This window comes from Pristiophorus japonicus, chromosome 22 (assembly GCF_044704955.1).
Source record: "Pristiophorus japonicus isolate sPriJap1 chromosome 22, sPriJap1.hap1, whole genome shotgun sequence".
Taxonomy (NCBI): Eukaryota; Metazoa; Chordata; class Chondrichthyes; family Pristiophoridae; genus Pristiophorus; species Pristiophorus japonicus.
In genome coordinates this window covers 67,660,169-67,675,422 of record NC_091998.1, presented here as the reverse complement: position 1 = coordinate 67,675,422, position 15,254 = coordinate 67,660,169, and the positions used below count along the sequence as shown (strand labels likewise).

The 15,254-nt window shown below is 49.0% G+C and overlaps 1 protein-coding gene across 2 annotated transcripts in view; it reads right to left on the bottom strand.

Moving 5' to 3' along the window:
* The window catches only part of LOC139235130 (methylcytosine dioxygenase tet3-like), a 430,715-nt gene that overhangs the window by 18,900 nt on the left and 396,561 nt on the right, over window positions 1-15,254 (bottom strand). For both annotated transcript variants that reach the window (XM_070866340.1, XM_070866341.1), the window contains 2 exons: window positions 10,624-10,713; window positions 777-914 (listed from right to left, as the gene is read on the bottom strand). In XM_070866340.1, the coding sequence (XP_070722441.1) occupies window positions 777-914; window positions 10,624-10,713 (228 nt within the window). The remainder of the gene's footprint in view (window positions 1-776; window positions 915-10,623; window positions 10,714-15,254) is intronic.

Sequence of the window (15,254 nt, the reverse complement as noted above, 5' to 3'; positions counted from 1 at the left end):
CTACCGGATTGCTGTAAAATCCCAACTGGTTCACTGATGCCCTTTAGGGAATGAAATCTGTCGCCCTTACCTGCTCTGGCCTATATGTGACTCCAGACCCACAGCAATGTGGTTGACTCTGAACTGGTGACTCACCACTTCCTTCTTGAGGGCGATTAGGGGCAAGTACATCCTGAGAATGAATTAAAAAAAGGCAAACGGCCTTCTCAAATTCTCAATCTGAATGCGCACATGACCATTTGTATGGGGCACCAGAGAGTTGTGAACCTGTGGAATTCTCTACCACAGAGAGTTGTTGATGCCAGTTCATTGGATATATTCAAATAGGAGTTAGATATGGCCCTTACGGCTCAAGGGGTATGGAGAGAAAGCAGGAAAGGGGTACTGAGGTGAATGATCAGCCATGATCTTATTAAATGGCGGTGAAGGGCCGAATGGTCTACTCCTGCACCTATTTTCTATGTAATTAGGGATGGGCAATAAATGCTGGCCATGCCAGCGATGCCTACATCCCAGGAATGAATTTTTTAAAAAGAGGTTGGATTTGAACCTGGGGCAAGAAATGAAAGGTTGGTGTTGAGCCCACTGTGTCACTCCGTTCCCCCGATGACGCTTATTTGCTGCAATTAAAAGTGCAGAAAAAATGGAAAATAGCTAAAAGATTTCGAACGCATCAGTGACTTGAACATCGTTTTGAAAATATGAGATACAAGGCTCTGTTGGAGGCACCAAACTGAATCAGTATTGATCTGGTATAAACGGCTGAGTATACATACCACAGTGCAACCATTGTACATATTGTGCTGGTCTTTGTGAGCGTGGGCACAGAAGTCCATGCATGCAGTCACACCTGAAAATGGTTTCCCTTCTTGCTTCCCAAGCCTGCAGTCGGGAGCTACTTGCTCGTTTGTAATCTGGAGATAAAGAATGACATAACAGTTTTATATTTCCTTTTCATTTAATCAAGTTTGGATACATGGTTCATAAGCTCAGTGCTTCCCTGCTAACTATTAGTGGATCAATTAATAGCCCAATCATAGATATGAACCTTTAACACTGACAGTTGTCATTGCATTCTTAAATGAACAGTAAAGGTCTTGTAGAAACTAAAGACTTGCATTTATATAGTGCCTTTCATAACCACTTGACGTCCCAAAGCATTTTATAGCTAATGAAGTACTTTTGGAGTGTAGTCACTGTTGTAATGTGGGTAACACGGCAGCCAATTTGCACACAGCAAGCTCCCACACACAGCAATGGGATAATGACCTCATAATCTGTTTTTTGTTATGCTGATTGAGGGATAAATATTGGCCCAGAACACCGGGGATAACTCCCCTGCTCTTCCGAATAGTGCCATGGGATCTTTTACATCCACCTGAGAGAGTCGACTCAGTTTAACGTCTCATCCGAAAGACAGCACCTCCGACAGTGCAGCACTCCCTCAGCACTGCACTGGGAGTGTCAGCCTGGATTTTTGTGCTCAAGTCCCTGGAGTGGGACTTGAACCCACAACTTTCTGACTCAGAGGCGAGAGTGCTGCCCACTGAGACACAGCTGATACAGCAGCTCCTGGACTTGCTGGTGTTATGGCGAAAGAGCTAAAATAAGGTATCTTTTTATCTTTGCAATCATACTAATCTACTACAAAAGAAGTTCTGAGCTATTTGATTATAAACAGGGGCTTTCATAATCTCAACACTCCAAAGCACTTCACAGCCAATTAAGTACTTTTGAAGTGTACCTGGTGTAATGTCAGTAAACACTACAGCTATTTGCACCCAGCAAGGTCCCTCAAACAGCAATGAGATTAATCTGTGATGTTGTTGAGGGATAGCTATTGACCAGGACACCTGGGAACTTCGAATAATGCCAACAACGCTTCACAGTAACATCAGCAGTCAGACAAGGCTTCATCTTAATGTCTCATCCAAAAGATAAAATAATGACACTCTCTTGGTCATATACTCATCAACTGAGCACCCAGAGTCTTGTCCCTGAGAGCAGGCAGCGGAAGGAGCGTGTGGCAAACTAGTCCCACCCTCCCTTTCCTTCAACCACTGTCTGTCCCACCTGTGACAGAGACTGTAATTCCCATATTGGACTGTTCAGCCACCTGAGAACTCACTTTTAGAGTGGAAGCAAGTCTTCCTCGATTTCAAGGGACTGCTTATGATGGCACATCAGTGTCAGGTCAGATTGCATGCTCAAGTCCCAGTGTGGGCCTTGAACTCACAAACCTTCTGACTCAGAGTCACGAAGGCTACCATTCAGCCAATGTGGACACCATACAGACACCAGCTCAGTCAAACATCAACTACTTCAGGTTATCTACATACCACCACTGGATATCAGTGTCATTCTCAATAATGCTGAACGAATATCGAACTCTGTGATCATTTGTCTCTCTCTCCCGCTTCAGTTTTCTGCCAGCTCCTTGCCACAGGGGGTTTTCCATGCAATTGTATTCAAAAGCAATTGTTTCCGCAGTGTTCCATGATGCCAGGTGTATTCATGAATCAGCCTGGCCATGAATGTTTCTCCTTCACATACCAATTGCTGCTGATCTACATTGGCTCCCGGTTAAACAACGCCTCGATTTCAAAATTCTCATCCTTGTTTACAAATCCCTCCATGGCCCACCGCCCATCCCCTGACCCTGCCTGTTCCAAGCCTGGAATCTTTGCTCAAATTGGCTTTGCAATTCCTGGACTTCTCCGCCATTGAGAATACACGACTCCACTGGACTATACTTTTATTTTGGCATTGTGTCTGTCCTGGGGAGAAATGCACTCTCCTGGGCCGAAGTCCATATATCCACCTCTTCTGGACCTCCAAATCTGCCATCATCGTTGTAGCCCCCAATTGCTTCTCCCCCCCTCCTGGCTCTTCATTTCCCCGCAAGTACCTTCAGCACTGCCTCCTCCGATACTGTACCCTTCAGATAGCTTCTCAACCCACTCGTCCACCACACCCATCTCCGAACCTGGACATCACACTTGAAAAAAATAGGCTGAGGGGTGACCTAACAGAGGTCTTTAAAATGATAAAAGGTTTTGATAGAGTGGATACATAGAGAATGTTTCCACTTGTCGGGAAGAGCATAACTAGAGGCCATCAATATAAGATAGTCACCAAGAAACCCAATGGGGAATTCAGGAGAAACTTCTTTACCCAGAGAGTGGTGAGAATGTGGAACTCGCTGCCACAGGGAGGGGTTGAGGTGAATAGTATCGATGTATTTAAGGGGAGACTGGACAAGTATATGGGGGAGAAGGGAATAGAGGGTTATGCTGATAGATTTAGATGAGGAAAGAAGGGAGGAGGCTCGAGTGGGGCATAAACACCGGCACGGACTGGTTGGGCCGAATGGCCTGTTTCTGGGCCGTATATCCCGTATTTCCCCTTTTTCCTTCTCTCCTTCTTGGCCCCTCTCTTCTGTCATCATGCCTCCGTTCAATTCTCCCCACTCGGGTACTCTTCCTCACCAATTCCCAACGAATTCCATCCCTATTCCTAGACCTTCCTCCTCTTACTGCTGTCCCAGGCTTGACTCCCACTTGGATATGACCAGAGCTTCCCTCTGTCCTGCTCTTGGCATCCTCCATAGGGCCCATTGAAGCACTCGTCGCTGCCCCTTACATGTTGCAACCCCAACTGCCCCATCCTAGCCCACTAGGAGCTAATCTTGTGAAGCTCCATCCCGCCACATTCGCCCCACCCAGCTCTGATCAAGTGGACTCTCCAGTGGGTCACTCTTCCCTCTTCTCCCTGGAGTCAAGGAAGACTTGCTTCCACACTAACTTGAGTTCTAAGCTGACTGATGAGACCAATGCGGGGCCTACAGTCTCTGTCACAGGTGTGGTAGAGAAGCTCTGTCTTACGGATGTTTAGTGTAAGGCCCAGACTCTGGTACACTTCAGTGAAGGTGTCGACGATGCTTTGGAGTTTGACCTCTGAGTGTTGCACAAATGCAAGCGTCGTCTGCATATTGTAATTCAATTCAAGGTCACCCTCCCCTTCAGCAACAAGTGCGAGGAGCTTGTGGATTCATTTGTCTCTAAGATTGAGACATTTGTGGCTCAGCTATCATCCCACTGCCCACATCTCCCTCCAGAATGTCCGTTCACTTGCGAACAAGGCCCTTGCCATCCGTGAGCTTATTGTAGATGATTACTGATGGAAACTTAACAATGCATTTTAAACACACCCTCACCTTCACCTTTGATGCCCTCAATAAAACCTTGCACCACATGCCTCGCCCAAACCGCCCTGATCACCCACTCACGCCTCGGCCTGTCCCATTCCTCCTCCTCTGAGCATCTCGCCTTGCTCCAGTCCCTCTCGCCTCTCCTTTAACATCCTTGTTTTCTGCTACTCATTGCAGGACCATGCCAAGCTTCTCACTGAGATATCTCAACTGCTTTCCTCGCTCAGCCTCTGCACGGAGTGACTTTGCCTCCTCGGAGATTGCAACCTCCTTCAGGGAGCCCTCCTGTCCTCCCTTAACCTCTCCCTCCATATAAACTCGCCTCCCCCCTCCACCTTGTCACCTCACATCACGTCTCTACTCCTATCATGTCTATCCCAGATATGGCCATCTCTGATCACCATGTTGACTCTCTCTCCCTTCACCCTCCGAGCACCACTTCCTTCTGTGTCTGCCACTGGAAACATTTCTCCCCCAAGTCACGTACAACGACACTTTCATGTTCCCAACTGTCCGGCCTTTGACATTAAAATTACCCCCTCACCTCCAGCTTTGTGTCCAGTCCTCCAGTAAAATCTTTATTGTCTCACACCCTGGTCATTCCCCCCAGTGCGGCCCTCAACTTCGCTCCCTTAAGTCCAACAGACGCAGACTTAAATGTTTATAGCAGACAACTGGATCAGTCATTCATCGCCAGATCTAGCTGGACCACATGAAGCACTATCGGGTCCTGCTCTCCGCCAAAACCGCTCACTGTTCCAGGACAATTCTGGACCGTAAAGATAACTCTCCGGCATCTCTTCTGTGCGACAAACCGTCGTCTTAATCCCCTCTCCCGCATTGCCTTCACCATCCCCTTCGACAACAAGTGCCAGGAACTCATGGACTTCTTTGTCTCTGAGACTGAGATCATTTGGCCAGCTGCTCAGATCCCCTCCCTACCCCCCGTGCCCCCCCGTGCCCCTCCCCCAAATCCCCCACCCCCCACCCCCGTGCTCCCCTGCTCCCACGCCCCCCAAATCCCCCACCCCCCAACTCTCCCAATCCCACCCCCCCACAACCCCCACACCCCCCCACCCTCCAACCCCCACACCCCCCCATCCTCCAACCCCCAACCCCCCCATCGCCTCCCCACCCTCCCACCCTCCAACCCCCAACCCCCCCTATCACCCACCCCTCCCCCCCCAGCCCTCCTGCCCGAGCCTTGAACCCACAACTTCCTCTCATTTCTCTCCTATCCCCCCGGACTGCCAGGCAACTGCCGATGACATCACCGGCGTGTGCGGCGACACCTCACAGCCTCGCGGGGAAATTACTGCGCTGGCCCGAGCGGGTCGCGAGTGCGGGCAGAAATCCGCTCTCGGGGGCGCTCCTTAAAGGAGAGGGCACCAGCGGGCCGGGCCTCGGGTGGGCTCTACAACGGCGGCCCTAGCGTGGTCTGGACCGTCATCGTGCAGCCCGGCCTGGCACTCCGCCCAGGCTCGGTCCCACGCTGCCCTGGTGCCCCGGTGGAGGCCATCAGAGGCCTTGCAGACGCACAGCGGCCCTCCCCTTCACACGACCCAGTAGCGCCCCGGTAACTGCCCCCGGTAACCGCTTCCTTTGAGGGACGGTATAGCAATTCCACGGCGGGAGCAGAAAGTCCCGCCCCCAGATGGTTACTGCACCCAATCGGGGCGCGGGGCAATTTCGCCCCTTTACTCTTACTGTCACCAGGTGTAAGAATTTCATGGGCATTCGCTGGGCAGAAGGCGGGAACATTGCCCAGTTCTCCGCCCGCGGGTGCCCCTTTTCCCGGGGATGCGTTGGATCTGGCAAGAAAATTCTTGCTGGATCACAAGTTCCGGGTGTTCGCGCGCACGTGCTCACCTCGTACGCCCCCATTGGGGCCCCAAATCACGGCCCATTCAGCATTTCTAGGATATCTCAGTCAGGGGGACAGCTCTATTCTATTCACTGGCTGTAACAAAATTTGAATCAAAGTAGTGGGCCGGCTGGAATACTGTCTGGACCAGTGGTGCAGTCGATGTGTCTGATATGATCATTCTTGAGAATTATTTAAGGACAAGTAAAGAAAGCATTTTTGGGGGCTTTTCATTTTCTGAGCTCGAGTAAAGATTAGCGAGCATGTTGAAGAAGTATTCATTGTTTAACTTTATTCCAATTGCCTCAGATACAATCTGAGCGGCCAGGGCCTTTGGCAGTAATCTTCGGGAGTTTATGGACCACTGCCACCATTTATTTATAGTGAGATATTTGAAATGTTTGTCAAGTTGGCTTTTGGTCCCTATCACTCTGCCAGCATTGCCAGATATTTTGCTGTCCAAATTTATCACTTAGCCCATATTTAATAGGTTTGTAGTCGTGACACAAAGTGAAACCATGGTGAATATTCACAGAACAAATAGCTAACATGTTGGTGTAAAGTTACAAGCTGAACAATGTTCAAACATTGAAGCATTGGCCTCGAAAATGGGCTCAATGGGGTGCTGTGCCCACCTGCTCATGTGGGTGCAGAGACGATATAAGACTCATGGCAGCAACTCACTTAATGAGTCAGGCAGGCAGCCAGCGATACCCACAATGCTTATTGGCTGCGCGCCTGTTTGAGATGGTGGGAAATCGGATTTCACTGACGTCACTTAAAGGCAGCCAGCACCTCTTAAAGAAGCAGTACACTGTGGCTGCAGACAAACAGGGAAACATCAAGGAAATTGCAGTGATTGGAAAACTGGTCCAGAGGGAGCAGCCAGATTTGATGAGGCAGCATTGGAGGTGCTGATCCAAACGGGCAATGCCTCTGCTGCCAGTGGGAAAAGACCACTGAAGAGGTCAATGCCAGGAACTTACCTCCAGGGACACGGCCTCAATGCAGGATATACACAGGATTACACGGGATATACGGCCCAGAAACAGGCCATTCGGCCCAACCAGTCCATGCCGGCGTTTATGCTCCACTCGAGCCTCCTTCCGTCTTTCCCCATCTAAATCTATCAGCATAACCCTCTATTCCCTTCTCCCCCATATGTTTGTCCAGCCTCCCCTTAAATGCATCGATACTATTCACCTCAACCCCTCCCTGTGGCAGCGAGTTCCACATTCTCACCACTCTCTGGGTAAAGAAGTTTCTCCTGAATTCCCGATTGGATTTCTGGGTGACTATCTTATATTGATGGCCTCTAGTTATGCTCTTCCCCACAAGTGGAAACATTCTCTCTGTATGACACTAAGTTGGGTGTCAGTGTGAGCTGCGAGGAGGATGCTATGAGGCTGCAGAGTGACTTGGATAGGTTAGGTGAGTGGGCAAATGCATGGCAGATGAAGTATAATGTGGATAAATGTGAGGTTATCCACTTTGGTGGTAAAAACAGAGAGACAGACTATTATCTGAATGGTGACAGATTAGGAAAAGGGGAGGTGCAGTGAGACCTGGGTGTCATGGTACATCAGTCATTGAAGGTTGGCATGCAGGTACAGCAGGCGGTTAAGAAAGCAAATGGCATGTTGGCCTTCTTAGCGAGGGGATTTGAGTACAGGGGCAGGGAGTTGTTGCTATAGTTGTACAGGGCCTTGGTGAGGCCACACCTGGAGTATTGTGTACAGTTTTGGTCTCCTAACTTGAGGAAGGACATTCTTGCTATTGAGGGAGTGCAGCGAAGGTTCACCAGACTGATTCCCGGGATGGCGGGACTGACCTATCAAGAAAGACTGGATCAACTGGGCTTGTATTCACTGGAGTTCAGAAGAATGAGAGGGGACCTCATAGAAACGTTTAAAATTCTGATGGGTTTAGACAGGTTAGATGCAGGAAGAATGTTCCCAATGTTGGGGAAGTCCAGAACCAGGGGTCACAGTCTAAGGATAAGGGGTAAGCCATTTAGGACCGAGATGAGGAGAAACTTGTTCACCCAGAGAGTGATGAACCTGTGGAATTCTCTACCACAGAAAGTGGTTGAGGCCAATTCACTAAATATATTCAAAAAGGAGTTAGATGAAGTCCTTACTACTAGGGGGATCAAGGGGTATGGCGAGAAAGCAGGAAGGGGGTACTGAAGTTGCATGTTCAGCCATGAACTCATTGAATGGCGGTGCAGGTTAGAAGGGCCGAATGGCCTACTCCTGCACCTATTTTCTATGTTTCTATGTTTCTATGTATCCACTCTATCAAAACCTTTCATCATTTTAAAGACCTCTATGAGGTCACCCCTCAGCCTTCTGTTTTCAAGGGAAAAGAGACCCAGCCTGTTCATCCTTTCCTGATATGTATACCCTCGCATTTCTGGTATCACCCTTGTAAATCTTCTCTGCACGCTCTCCAGTGCCTCGATATCCTTTTATAATATGGCGACCAGAACTGTATAATTCAAAGACCTTTCTTTTCAGGTGCTGAAAGTACTGAGACCCTTGTGCCACTTCAGGAAGAGGTGGCCAGGCTTCCTGAAGATGCTACGATATTTGATCTGACCAAAGCACTATCTGAGAGCCTGTAGCACCTGAGCCTCAGAGGCTCCATAGGTTTATGGAAGTGAATATCGGGCGGGCACTGTAATAAATGGACCAGCCATTTTGCATAGCGTCCAAGATTTCTTTCTTTCCCTATTATCACTGCAAGCAGTATCAGTTATAAGATGGGATCACGGAAAGAATGGAGAAAGCTTCATGGAATTATTTTGTCACCTTTTGATCTCCATGGTCTCCTGGTGACTAAGTGCCCCTAACCTGCACATGCAGCACCCTGCCTAGTTCTTTCCACCCAAAGTGTCAGCCGTGGCTCAGTGGGTAGCACCCTCACCTCTAAGTCAGAAGGTCGTGGGTTCAAATCCCACTCCAGGGACTTGAGCACAAAAATCTCGGCTGACACTCCCAGTGCAGGGCTGAGGGAGCACCTCACTGTCGGAGGTGCCATCGTTTGGATGAGACGTTAAACCAAGGCCCCGTCTGCTCTCTCAGGTGGATGTAAAAGATCCCAGGTACCATTCTTCACGTGAGAAACTGGTCAGGCACTGTGCCTTCAGGTTTCTGTCTACACTGCCCTGTATGCAATTGCAGTGAGTTCCTTGAAAGTGTAATTGTGTGACTTGTTTTCTGATATCCCTCCTTTGTCATGGCTTGTTATTGGTGGGAGCTAACTTGTGTGATTCTACCATTCTAACAAGCAGCACATTAATACCAGTGAATGCCATTTCTTCTGCAACACAATGGTTTATGATTTGCAAAATAGGCCAACAACTATCATAAAATACAGCACTAAACAATTGCATGAAATGTGTTGAACAATGTATTGCCTGATGAAATTAAATCCCTAGGCTTTGCATACAACAACAACTTGTATGTATATAGCACCTTTAACATAGCAAAACGTCCCAAGGAGCATTATTAAACAACATTTGACACGGAGGCACATATGAGATATTAGGGCTTGGTTAAAGGTGGAGAGGTTTAGGGAGGGAATTCCAGAGCTTGGGGCCCAGGCAACAGAAGCCACGGCCACCGATGATGGAGCGATTCAAATCAGGGATGCTGAAGAGGCCAGAATTGTAGGAGCTTAGACATTTTGGAGGGTTGTGAGGCTGGAGGAGATTAGAGATAGAGTCTTGGAGAGATTTGAAAATCAGGATGAGAATTTTGAAATCGAGGCATTGCTTAACTGGGAGCCAATATAGGTCAGCGAGTACAGGGGGTGATGGGTGAGCGGGACTTGGTGCGAGTTAGGACACGGGGCAGCAGAGTTTTGGATGATCTCTAGTTTACGTCGGGTAGAATGTGGGAGGCCAGCCAGAAATGCGTTGGAGTAGTCAAATCCAGAGGTAACAAAGGCACAGATGAGGGTTTCAGCAGTAGAGGTGAGGCAGGGGTGGAGATGGGCGATGTTACGGAGGTGGAAAAATAGGCGGTCTTAGTTATGCTGCGGTTATGTTGTCGAAAGCTCATTTCAGGGTCAAATATGACAGCAAGGTTGCGAACAGTCTGGTTAAGTTGGGGAGAGGGATGGAGTCAATAGCTGGGGAACGGAGTTTGTGGCTGGGACTGAAAACAATGGCTTCGGTTTTCCCAATATTCAATTGGAGAAAATTTCTGCTCAGCCAGAATGGGATGTCGGACGACCAGTCTGACAATTTCGAGACCGTTGAGGGGTTGGGAGAAGTGGGGGTGAGGTAGAGCTGGGTGTCGTCAGCGTACATGTGGAAACTGACCCCGTGTTTTGGGATAATGTTGCCGAGGGGCAGAATGTGGATGAGAAATGAGGAGAGGACAAGGATAGATCCTCGGGGAACATCAGAGGGAACTGTGTGATATGTTATATATGTATTTCTGTGAACGTTTTTCTAGCAGTGCTGGGTGACCGCTCAGAAATGAACACATTTTCCAGCTTTAGTAACGGTTCTAGACCTGTGACACCAACTTTGACTTACCTGATTTTTGAAGGCTTGAGGTGCAAGCTGCTTATATAGTGGAGCAACCTCCGTGGCCAGAGTTTGTAGTCTCTCTTTAAGTAAATCTTCCTGAGGGGGAAAACAACAAGAATAATTAACACTTTGATGCTAAAAGACTCACGTGCAATATTAATAGATTAAGTTCACGTTCCCGGTGCTTGGCGCGCAGGGTTTTGCCGTGGAGCAGTATGAAAGGCGACGGTGAGATCTCCAGCGCCCGCCGCGATCCTCGGGTTGGGTTTAGCGGCGGCGCGGAGCAGGATCGCCAGGAAGAGCTGCGCCGGGTGTGCGATGCGTGAGTTGTGATGCTGCCGCGAGTTTTGAATCTTGCCCGAACTGCACTGACCGCCTGGGAAATCAGGGCGGTCCAACCATCCCGGCCACGGAGAGGAAGGTAATGAGCTGTAAAAGTAAGTGCCCGTGTTTTCTGATTTTATTTTTTGTGTGATTTGTGTTGTGGTGGTGTGGGCCATGTTTTGGGAGCGCTCCCGGCCCGGCTCTTTAGCTCGGGAGTTTCCCACCCTAACGCCCCGAGAGAGGGGTACAATGCCTCCCTTAGCGCTGCGCCCCCTGACTCAGGGCCCAGCTGACCAATGTTACTGACTGAGCCGCAAACTGTTCCCGGGCGCTAACTTTCCCGCCCCGCCGCCATTACCGCCCCGAAATCAGCAAAGCCGGAAATCCCACCGATAGAATCATAGAACGGTTACAGCGCAGAAGGAGGCCAGTCCCACTCCCCCGCTCCTGCCCCATGATATTATTACTGAACCCCTCACAATTTCAATTCTGTGCGTGGATTGAACGTTAAGAACCAAAACTAACTACAACAAAGTGTAGCTGAAGTTAAGGTACCGTGATTTAGAATGGAATCTTATTTGGATGGATTGGACCAGTGCTCGAAGTGCAGAGAGGCAAGATTCCAATATAAGCCATAAAAGTAAAGAATTACTATTTGCAGTAAAGTTCAGTTTTACTTCCCATTTATAACAATGATATTTATAATTGATATACATTTTATTGAATTGCTGCATAATTCCGAGAAGTTACAGAATAATATTGGTACAGTCACTGGGAGCTCTTCATTACTAATCGTTGCTGCATTCATTTGCTGCCTTAGTCTATTACTGCCCTGGAGAAAACACTGGTGTCTGGCTGTAATCGTGCTCATTTAGTCTCACACTGCTGCTTTCCTTTCGCTCCTTATAGCTTGCTAACATTCCCTAATTGGATTGCTACATGCATGGATCAGCCCACTCCAGGAAACTGAGCAAATAAACCTAGGCTGACACTCCCAGTGCAGTACTGAGGGAGTGCTGCACTGTCGGAGGTGCCGTCTTTCGGATGAGACGTTAAACCGAGGCCCCGTCTGCTCTCTCAGGTGGGCGTAAAAGGTTCCACGGCACTATTTTGAAGAAGAGCAGGGGAGTTATCCCCGGTGTCCTGGGGCCAATATATATCTTTCAACCAACATAACAAAAACAGATTATCTGGTCATTATCACGTTGCTGTTTGTGGGAGCTTGCTGTGCACAAATTGGCTGCTGCGTTTCCCACATTACAACAGTGGCTACACTCTTCATTGGCTGTAAAGTGCTTTGGGACGTCCGGTGGTCATAAAAGGCGCTATATAAATGCAAGCCTTTCTTTCTTTCAAATTTGCATAATTTGCCATTAAATCCAATGAAGAGTTGCATCAGTGAGTAACCCAGCTTCAGGCCGTTGCTAGAATCCCTGGAACTTCTTTCAGGAAGGAATCCGTGCTGTAGCTGGAGCACTGCCTCGCCCCAGAAGTAGCCGGCTGAAGCGGACACTTAAATTGAAATGCACAGCTCCTCGCCTACCCCAGCTTGTTTAGCTTGGATCGGTGTTGAAGAGTCCGAAAGATAATGCAACAGAAACCTCTACAGATGGCTTTCAGTGGGGGGAAGTAGAGATGCTGCTATCCACAGAAACTCTGAGTTAGCTTCGGAATAATAGCCACCCACCTCACAGCAAGTGTCTCCAAAGGTTGCGTCTCTTCACCTACAGGTCTACATCCCAGTTTACGCCTTCTGATGGATGTTACGTCCATACAAGAACTGGAATTCTCCAGTGCTGTAAAGATACTTTTGCATTCTGTGCTGGTGCAACCTTCTGCTCCAATCTATAGATAGTTAGACTGCCTGCAACCCTATCTTCTTCATCTTCGGCAGTCCCTCGGAGTCGAGGATGACTTGCTGCCACACTAACATGAGTTCTCAGGTGACCGATGAGACCAATGTGGGACCTACAGACTCTGTCACAGGTGGGGCAGAGGGTGGTTGTCGGGATGGGTGGGTGGGGGGCTTGGTTTGTCGTGCGCTCCTTCCGCTGTTTGTACTTGGCTTCCGCGTGCTCCCGACAAAGAGACTCGAGATGTTCGACGCCCTCCCGGATGCTTCTCCTCCACTTTGAGCGGTGTTGGGCCGGGGATTCCCAAGAGTCAGTGGGGATGTTACATTTTACAGCGAGCCTATGTACTGCTGATGTTATTCCCCATATATAAATTCTTACATTTTTATTGTGGGAAGGATCATTGCTTGACAGGCAGTGACGTTACAGTTATGGTGACGGCATTGCAAATTGCACACTTCTAGGTGGAATTAACCACTAGATTATTTTCCTGAAAGACTCATCTATCAGAAAGAATGATTGAATTCTTTCTCATGGATTGAAATGAATCCAGCAGTGTGAAGTTCAGGTAGCTGGTTTAATAACCTGTTGCAGGTCTATTAAAGAATTTAGAATTTATTCACTGTTAAGCAGGAATTTGCTCTTCCGTTGACCACTGTTAATTACCAGCGCCTTCATTTTCTTTCCAAATAATATTCTAGTGTTAGTACAATTTATTAAAACAAAGGGGCTGACACTGTCCCTTTCTTTAAGAGCTGTGACTGCCTCAAACAGGCGGCCCGGGTCGGTGAGGACCTCCCGCCTAGTCGGTGTGGAGTAAGGGCCAGTTCTTACATTGCCCTACCTGGGTTTTACCGCGGTAATCGTTACTGCCCCCCGTGCACCCACCCCGTTGGGCACACGCCGACTCCCCGCAGACTGGCGGCGACCCCCTTTCCGTCCCACGCGGGAAATTGCCCGGCGGAGTGGATCGGCCGCCGGTCGGTGCCCCCGACAGCTTTCCCCGGTGGGCACCATTACTATTTTATTTGTTGGCTGACTGCCAGAACAGCCCGACGATGGTGCCCACGGGTTCGGCCGGGCCGCCTGTCCCTCCCTCTTGGTTACCGGGCCACTGGCCCAGCCGAAGGCCTCCCTGGGGGCCCAGTGGACTGAAATAAACCCCATGCAGAGTTCACAGCGGCCCTCCCCTTTAACTGACTGGGAGGGGCAGCCGAACCCGACCCCACTCCCGCCCAGAACACAACCCGCTGGGAAAAACATTTCTCAGACCTGAATTTCTCCGGCCCATCAATTAGGGGCGGAGAAAACCTTTTTAAAAAACGGTAGGTGTGCCCCGTTTGGGGCGGGGCTCAATTTCAGCCCCAAAATGTTTTCTGGTTTCTCCCCTCCTTGCTGTTATAGGGCATTTGCATTGGGGTTATTCAAAACACAATGGGGGGGGGGGGGGATTGTCCTATGAGGAGAGATTGAGTAGACTAGGTCTATATTCTCTAGAGTTTTGAAGAATGAGAGGTGATCCCATTGAAACATACAAAATTCTTACAGGGATTGACAGGGTAGATGCAGGGAGGATGTTTCCCCGGGCTGGGGAGTCTAGACCCAGGGGTCACAGTCTCAGGATAAGGGGTCGGCCATTTAGGACTGAGATGAGGAGAAACTTCTTCACTCAGAGGGTGGTGAATCGTTGGAATTCTCTGCCCCAGAGGGCTGTGGAGGCTCAGTCTTTGAATATATTCAAGGCTGAGATCGATAGAGTTTTGGATATTAAGGGAATCAAGGGATATGGGGATAGTGCAGGAAAGTGGAGTTGAAGGAGAAGATCAGCCATGATCTCATTGAATGGCGGAGCAGGCTCGAGGGGCCATAGGGCCTACTCCTGCTCCTAATTCTAATGTTCTAACACGGTAGGATGTTGTGGAGGGAGAGTTGGACTGAATCATCTTTTCTGATTCCTGATTTTTTAATGTTTTGTGGTTTTGTGTCATTTCTTGCACTCTTTGAGTGATTGTTGAGGGGTGTAAAACTTCACGTTGCAACTCTGCCGGAGACTTTGACCACAACACGGGAATATATGGCGGACACTTTGAGAGTTATACATAATAGAAAGAACATAACAGACTTGCATTTCCACGATACCTATCAAGAGTTCAATCTGTCCCAAATTGCCTCCCAGCCGGTGAAGTCCATCACTGTTTTAATGTTTGGAAGCACAGTAGATGATTTGTACACAGCAATATCCCGCCAACAGCAATGACCTAACTGACCAGATAATGGCCTCGAAATCCGCCTCAGGTGGAGGCACAATTCGGGCGGTATCGGATTGGCCGCCCGTTATACGCAGCGCCTGGTACAGGTGTGACATCCGACATCTGGAAACCTCAGGACCGAGGCCGTTCCAGATTCCAGAAGTTCGGATTTTGGATGTTGCACCTGTATTCTGTCTCCACGGCAGTCAAT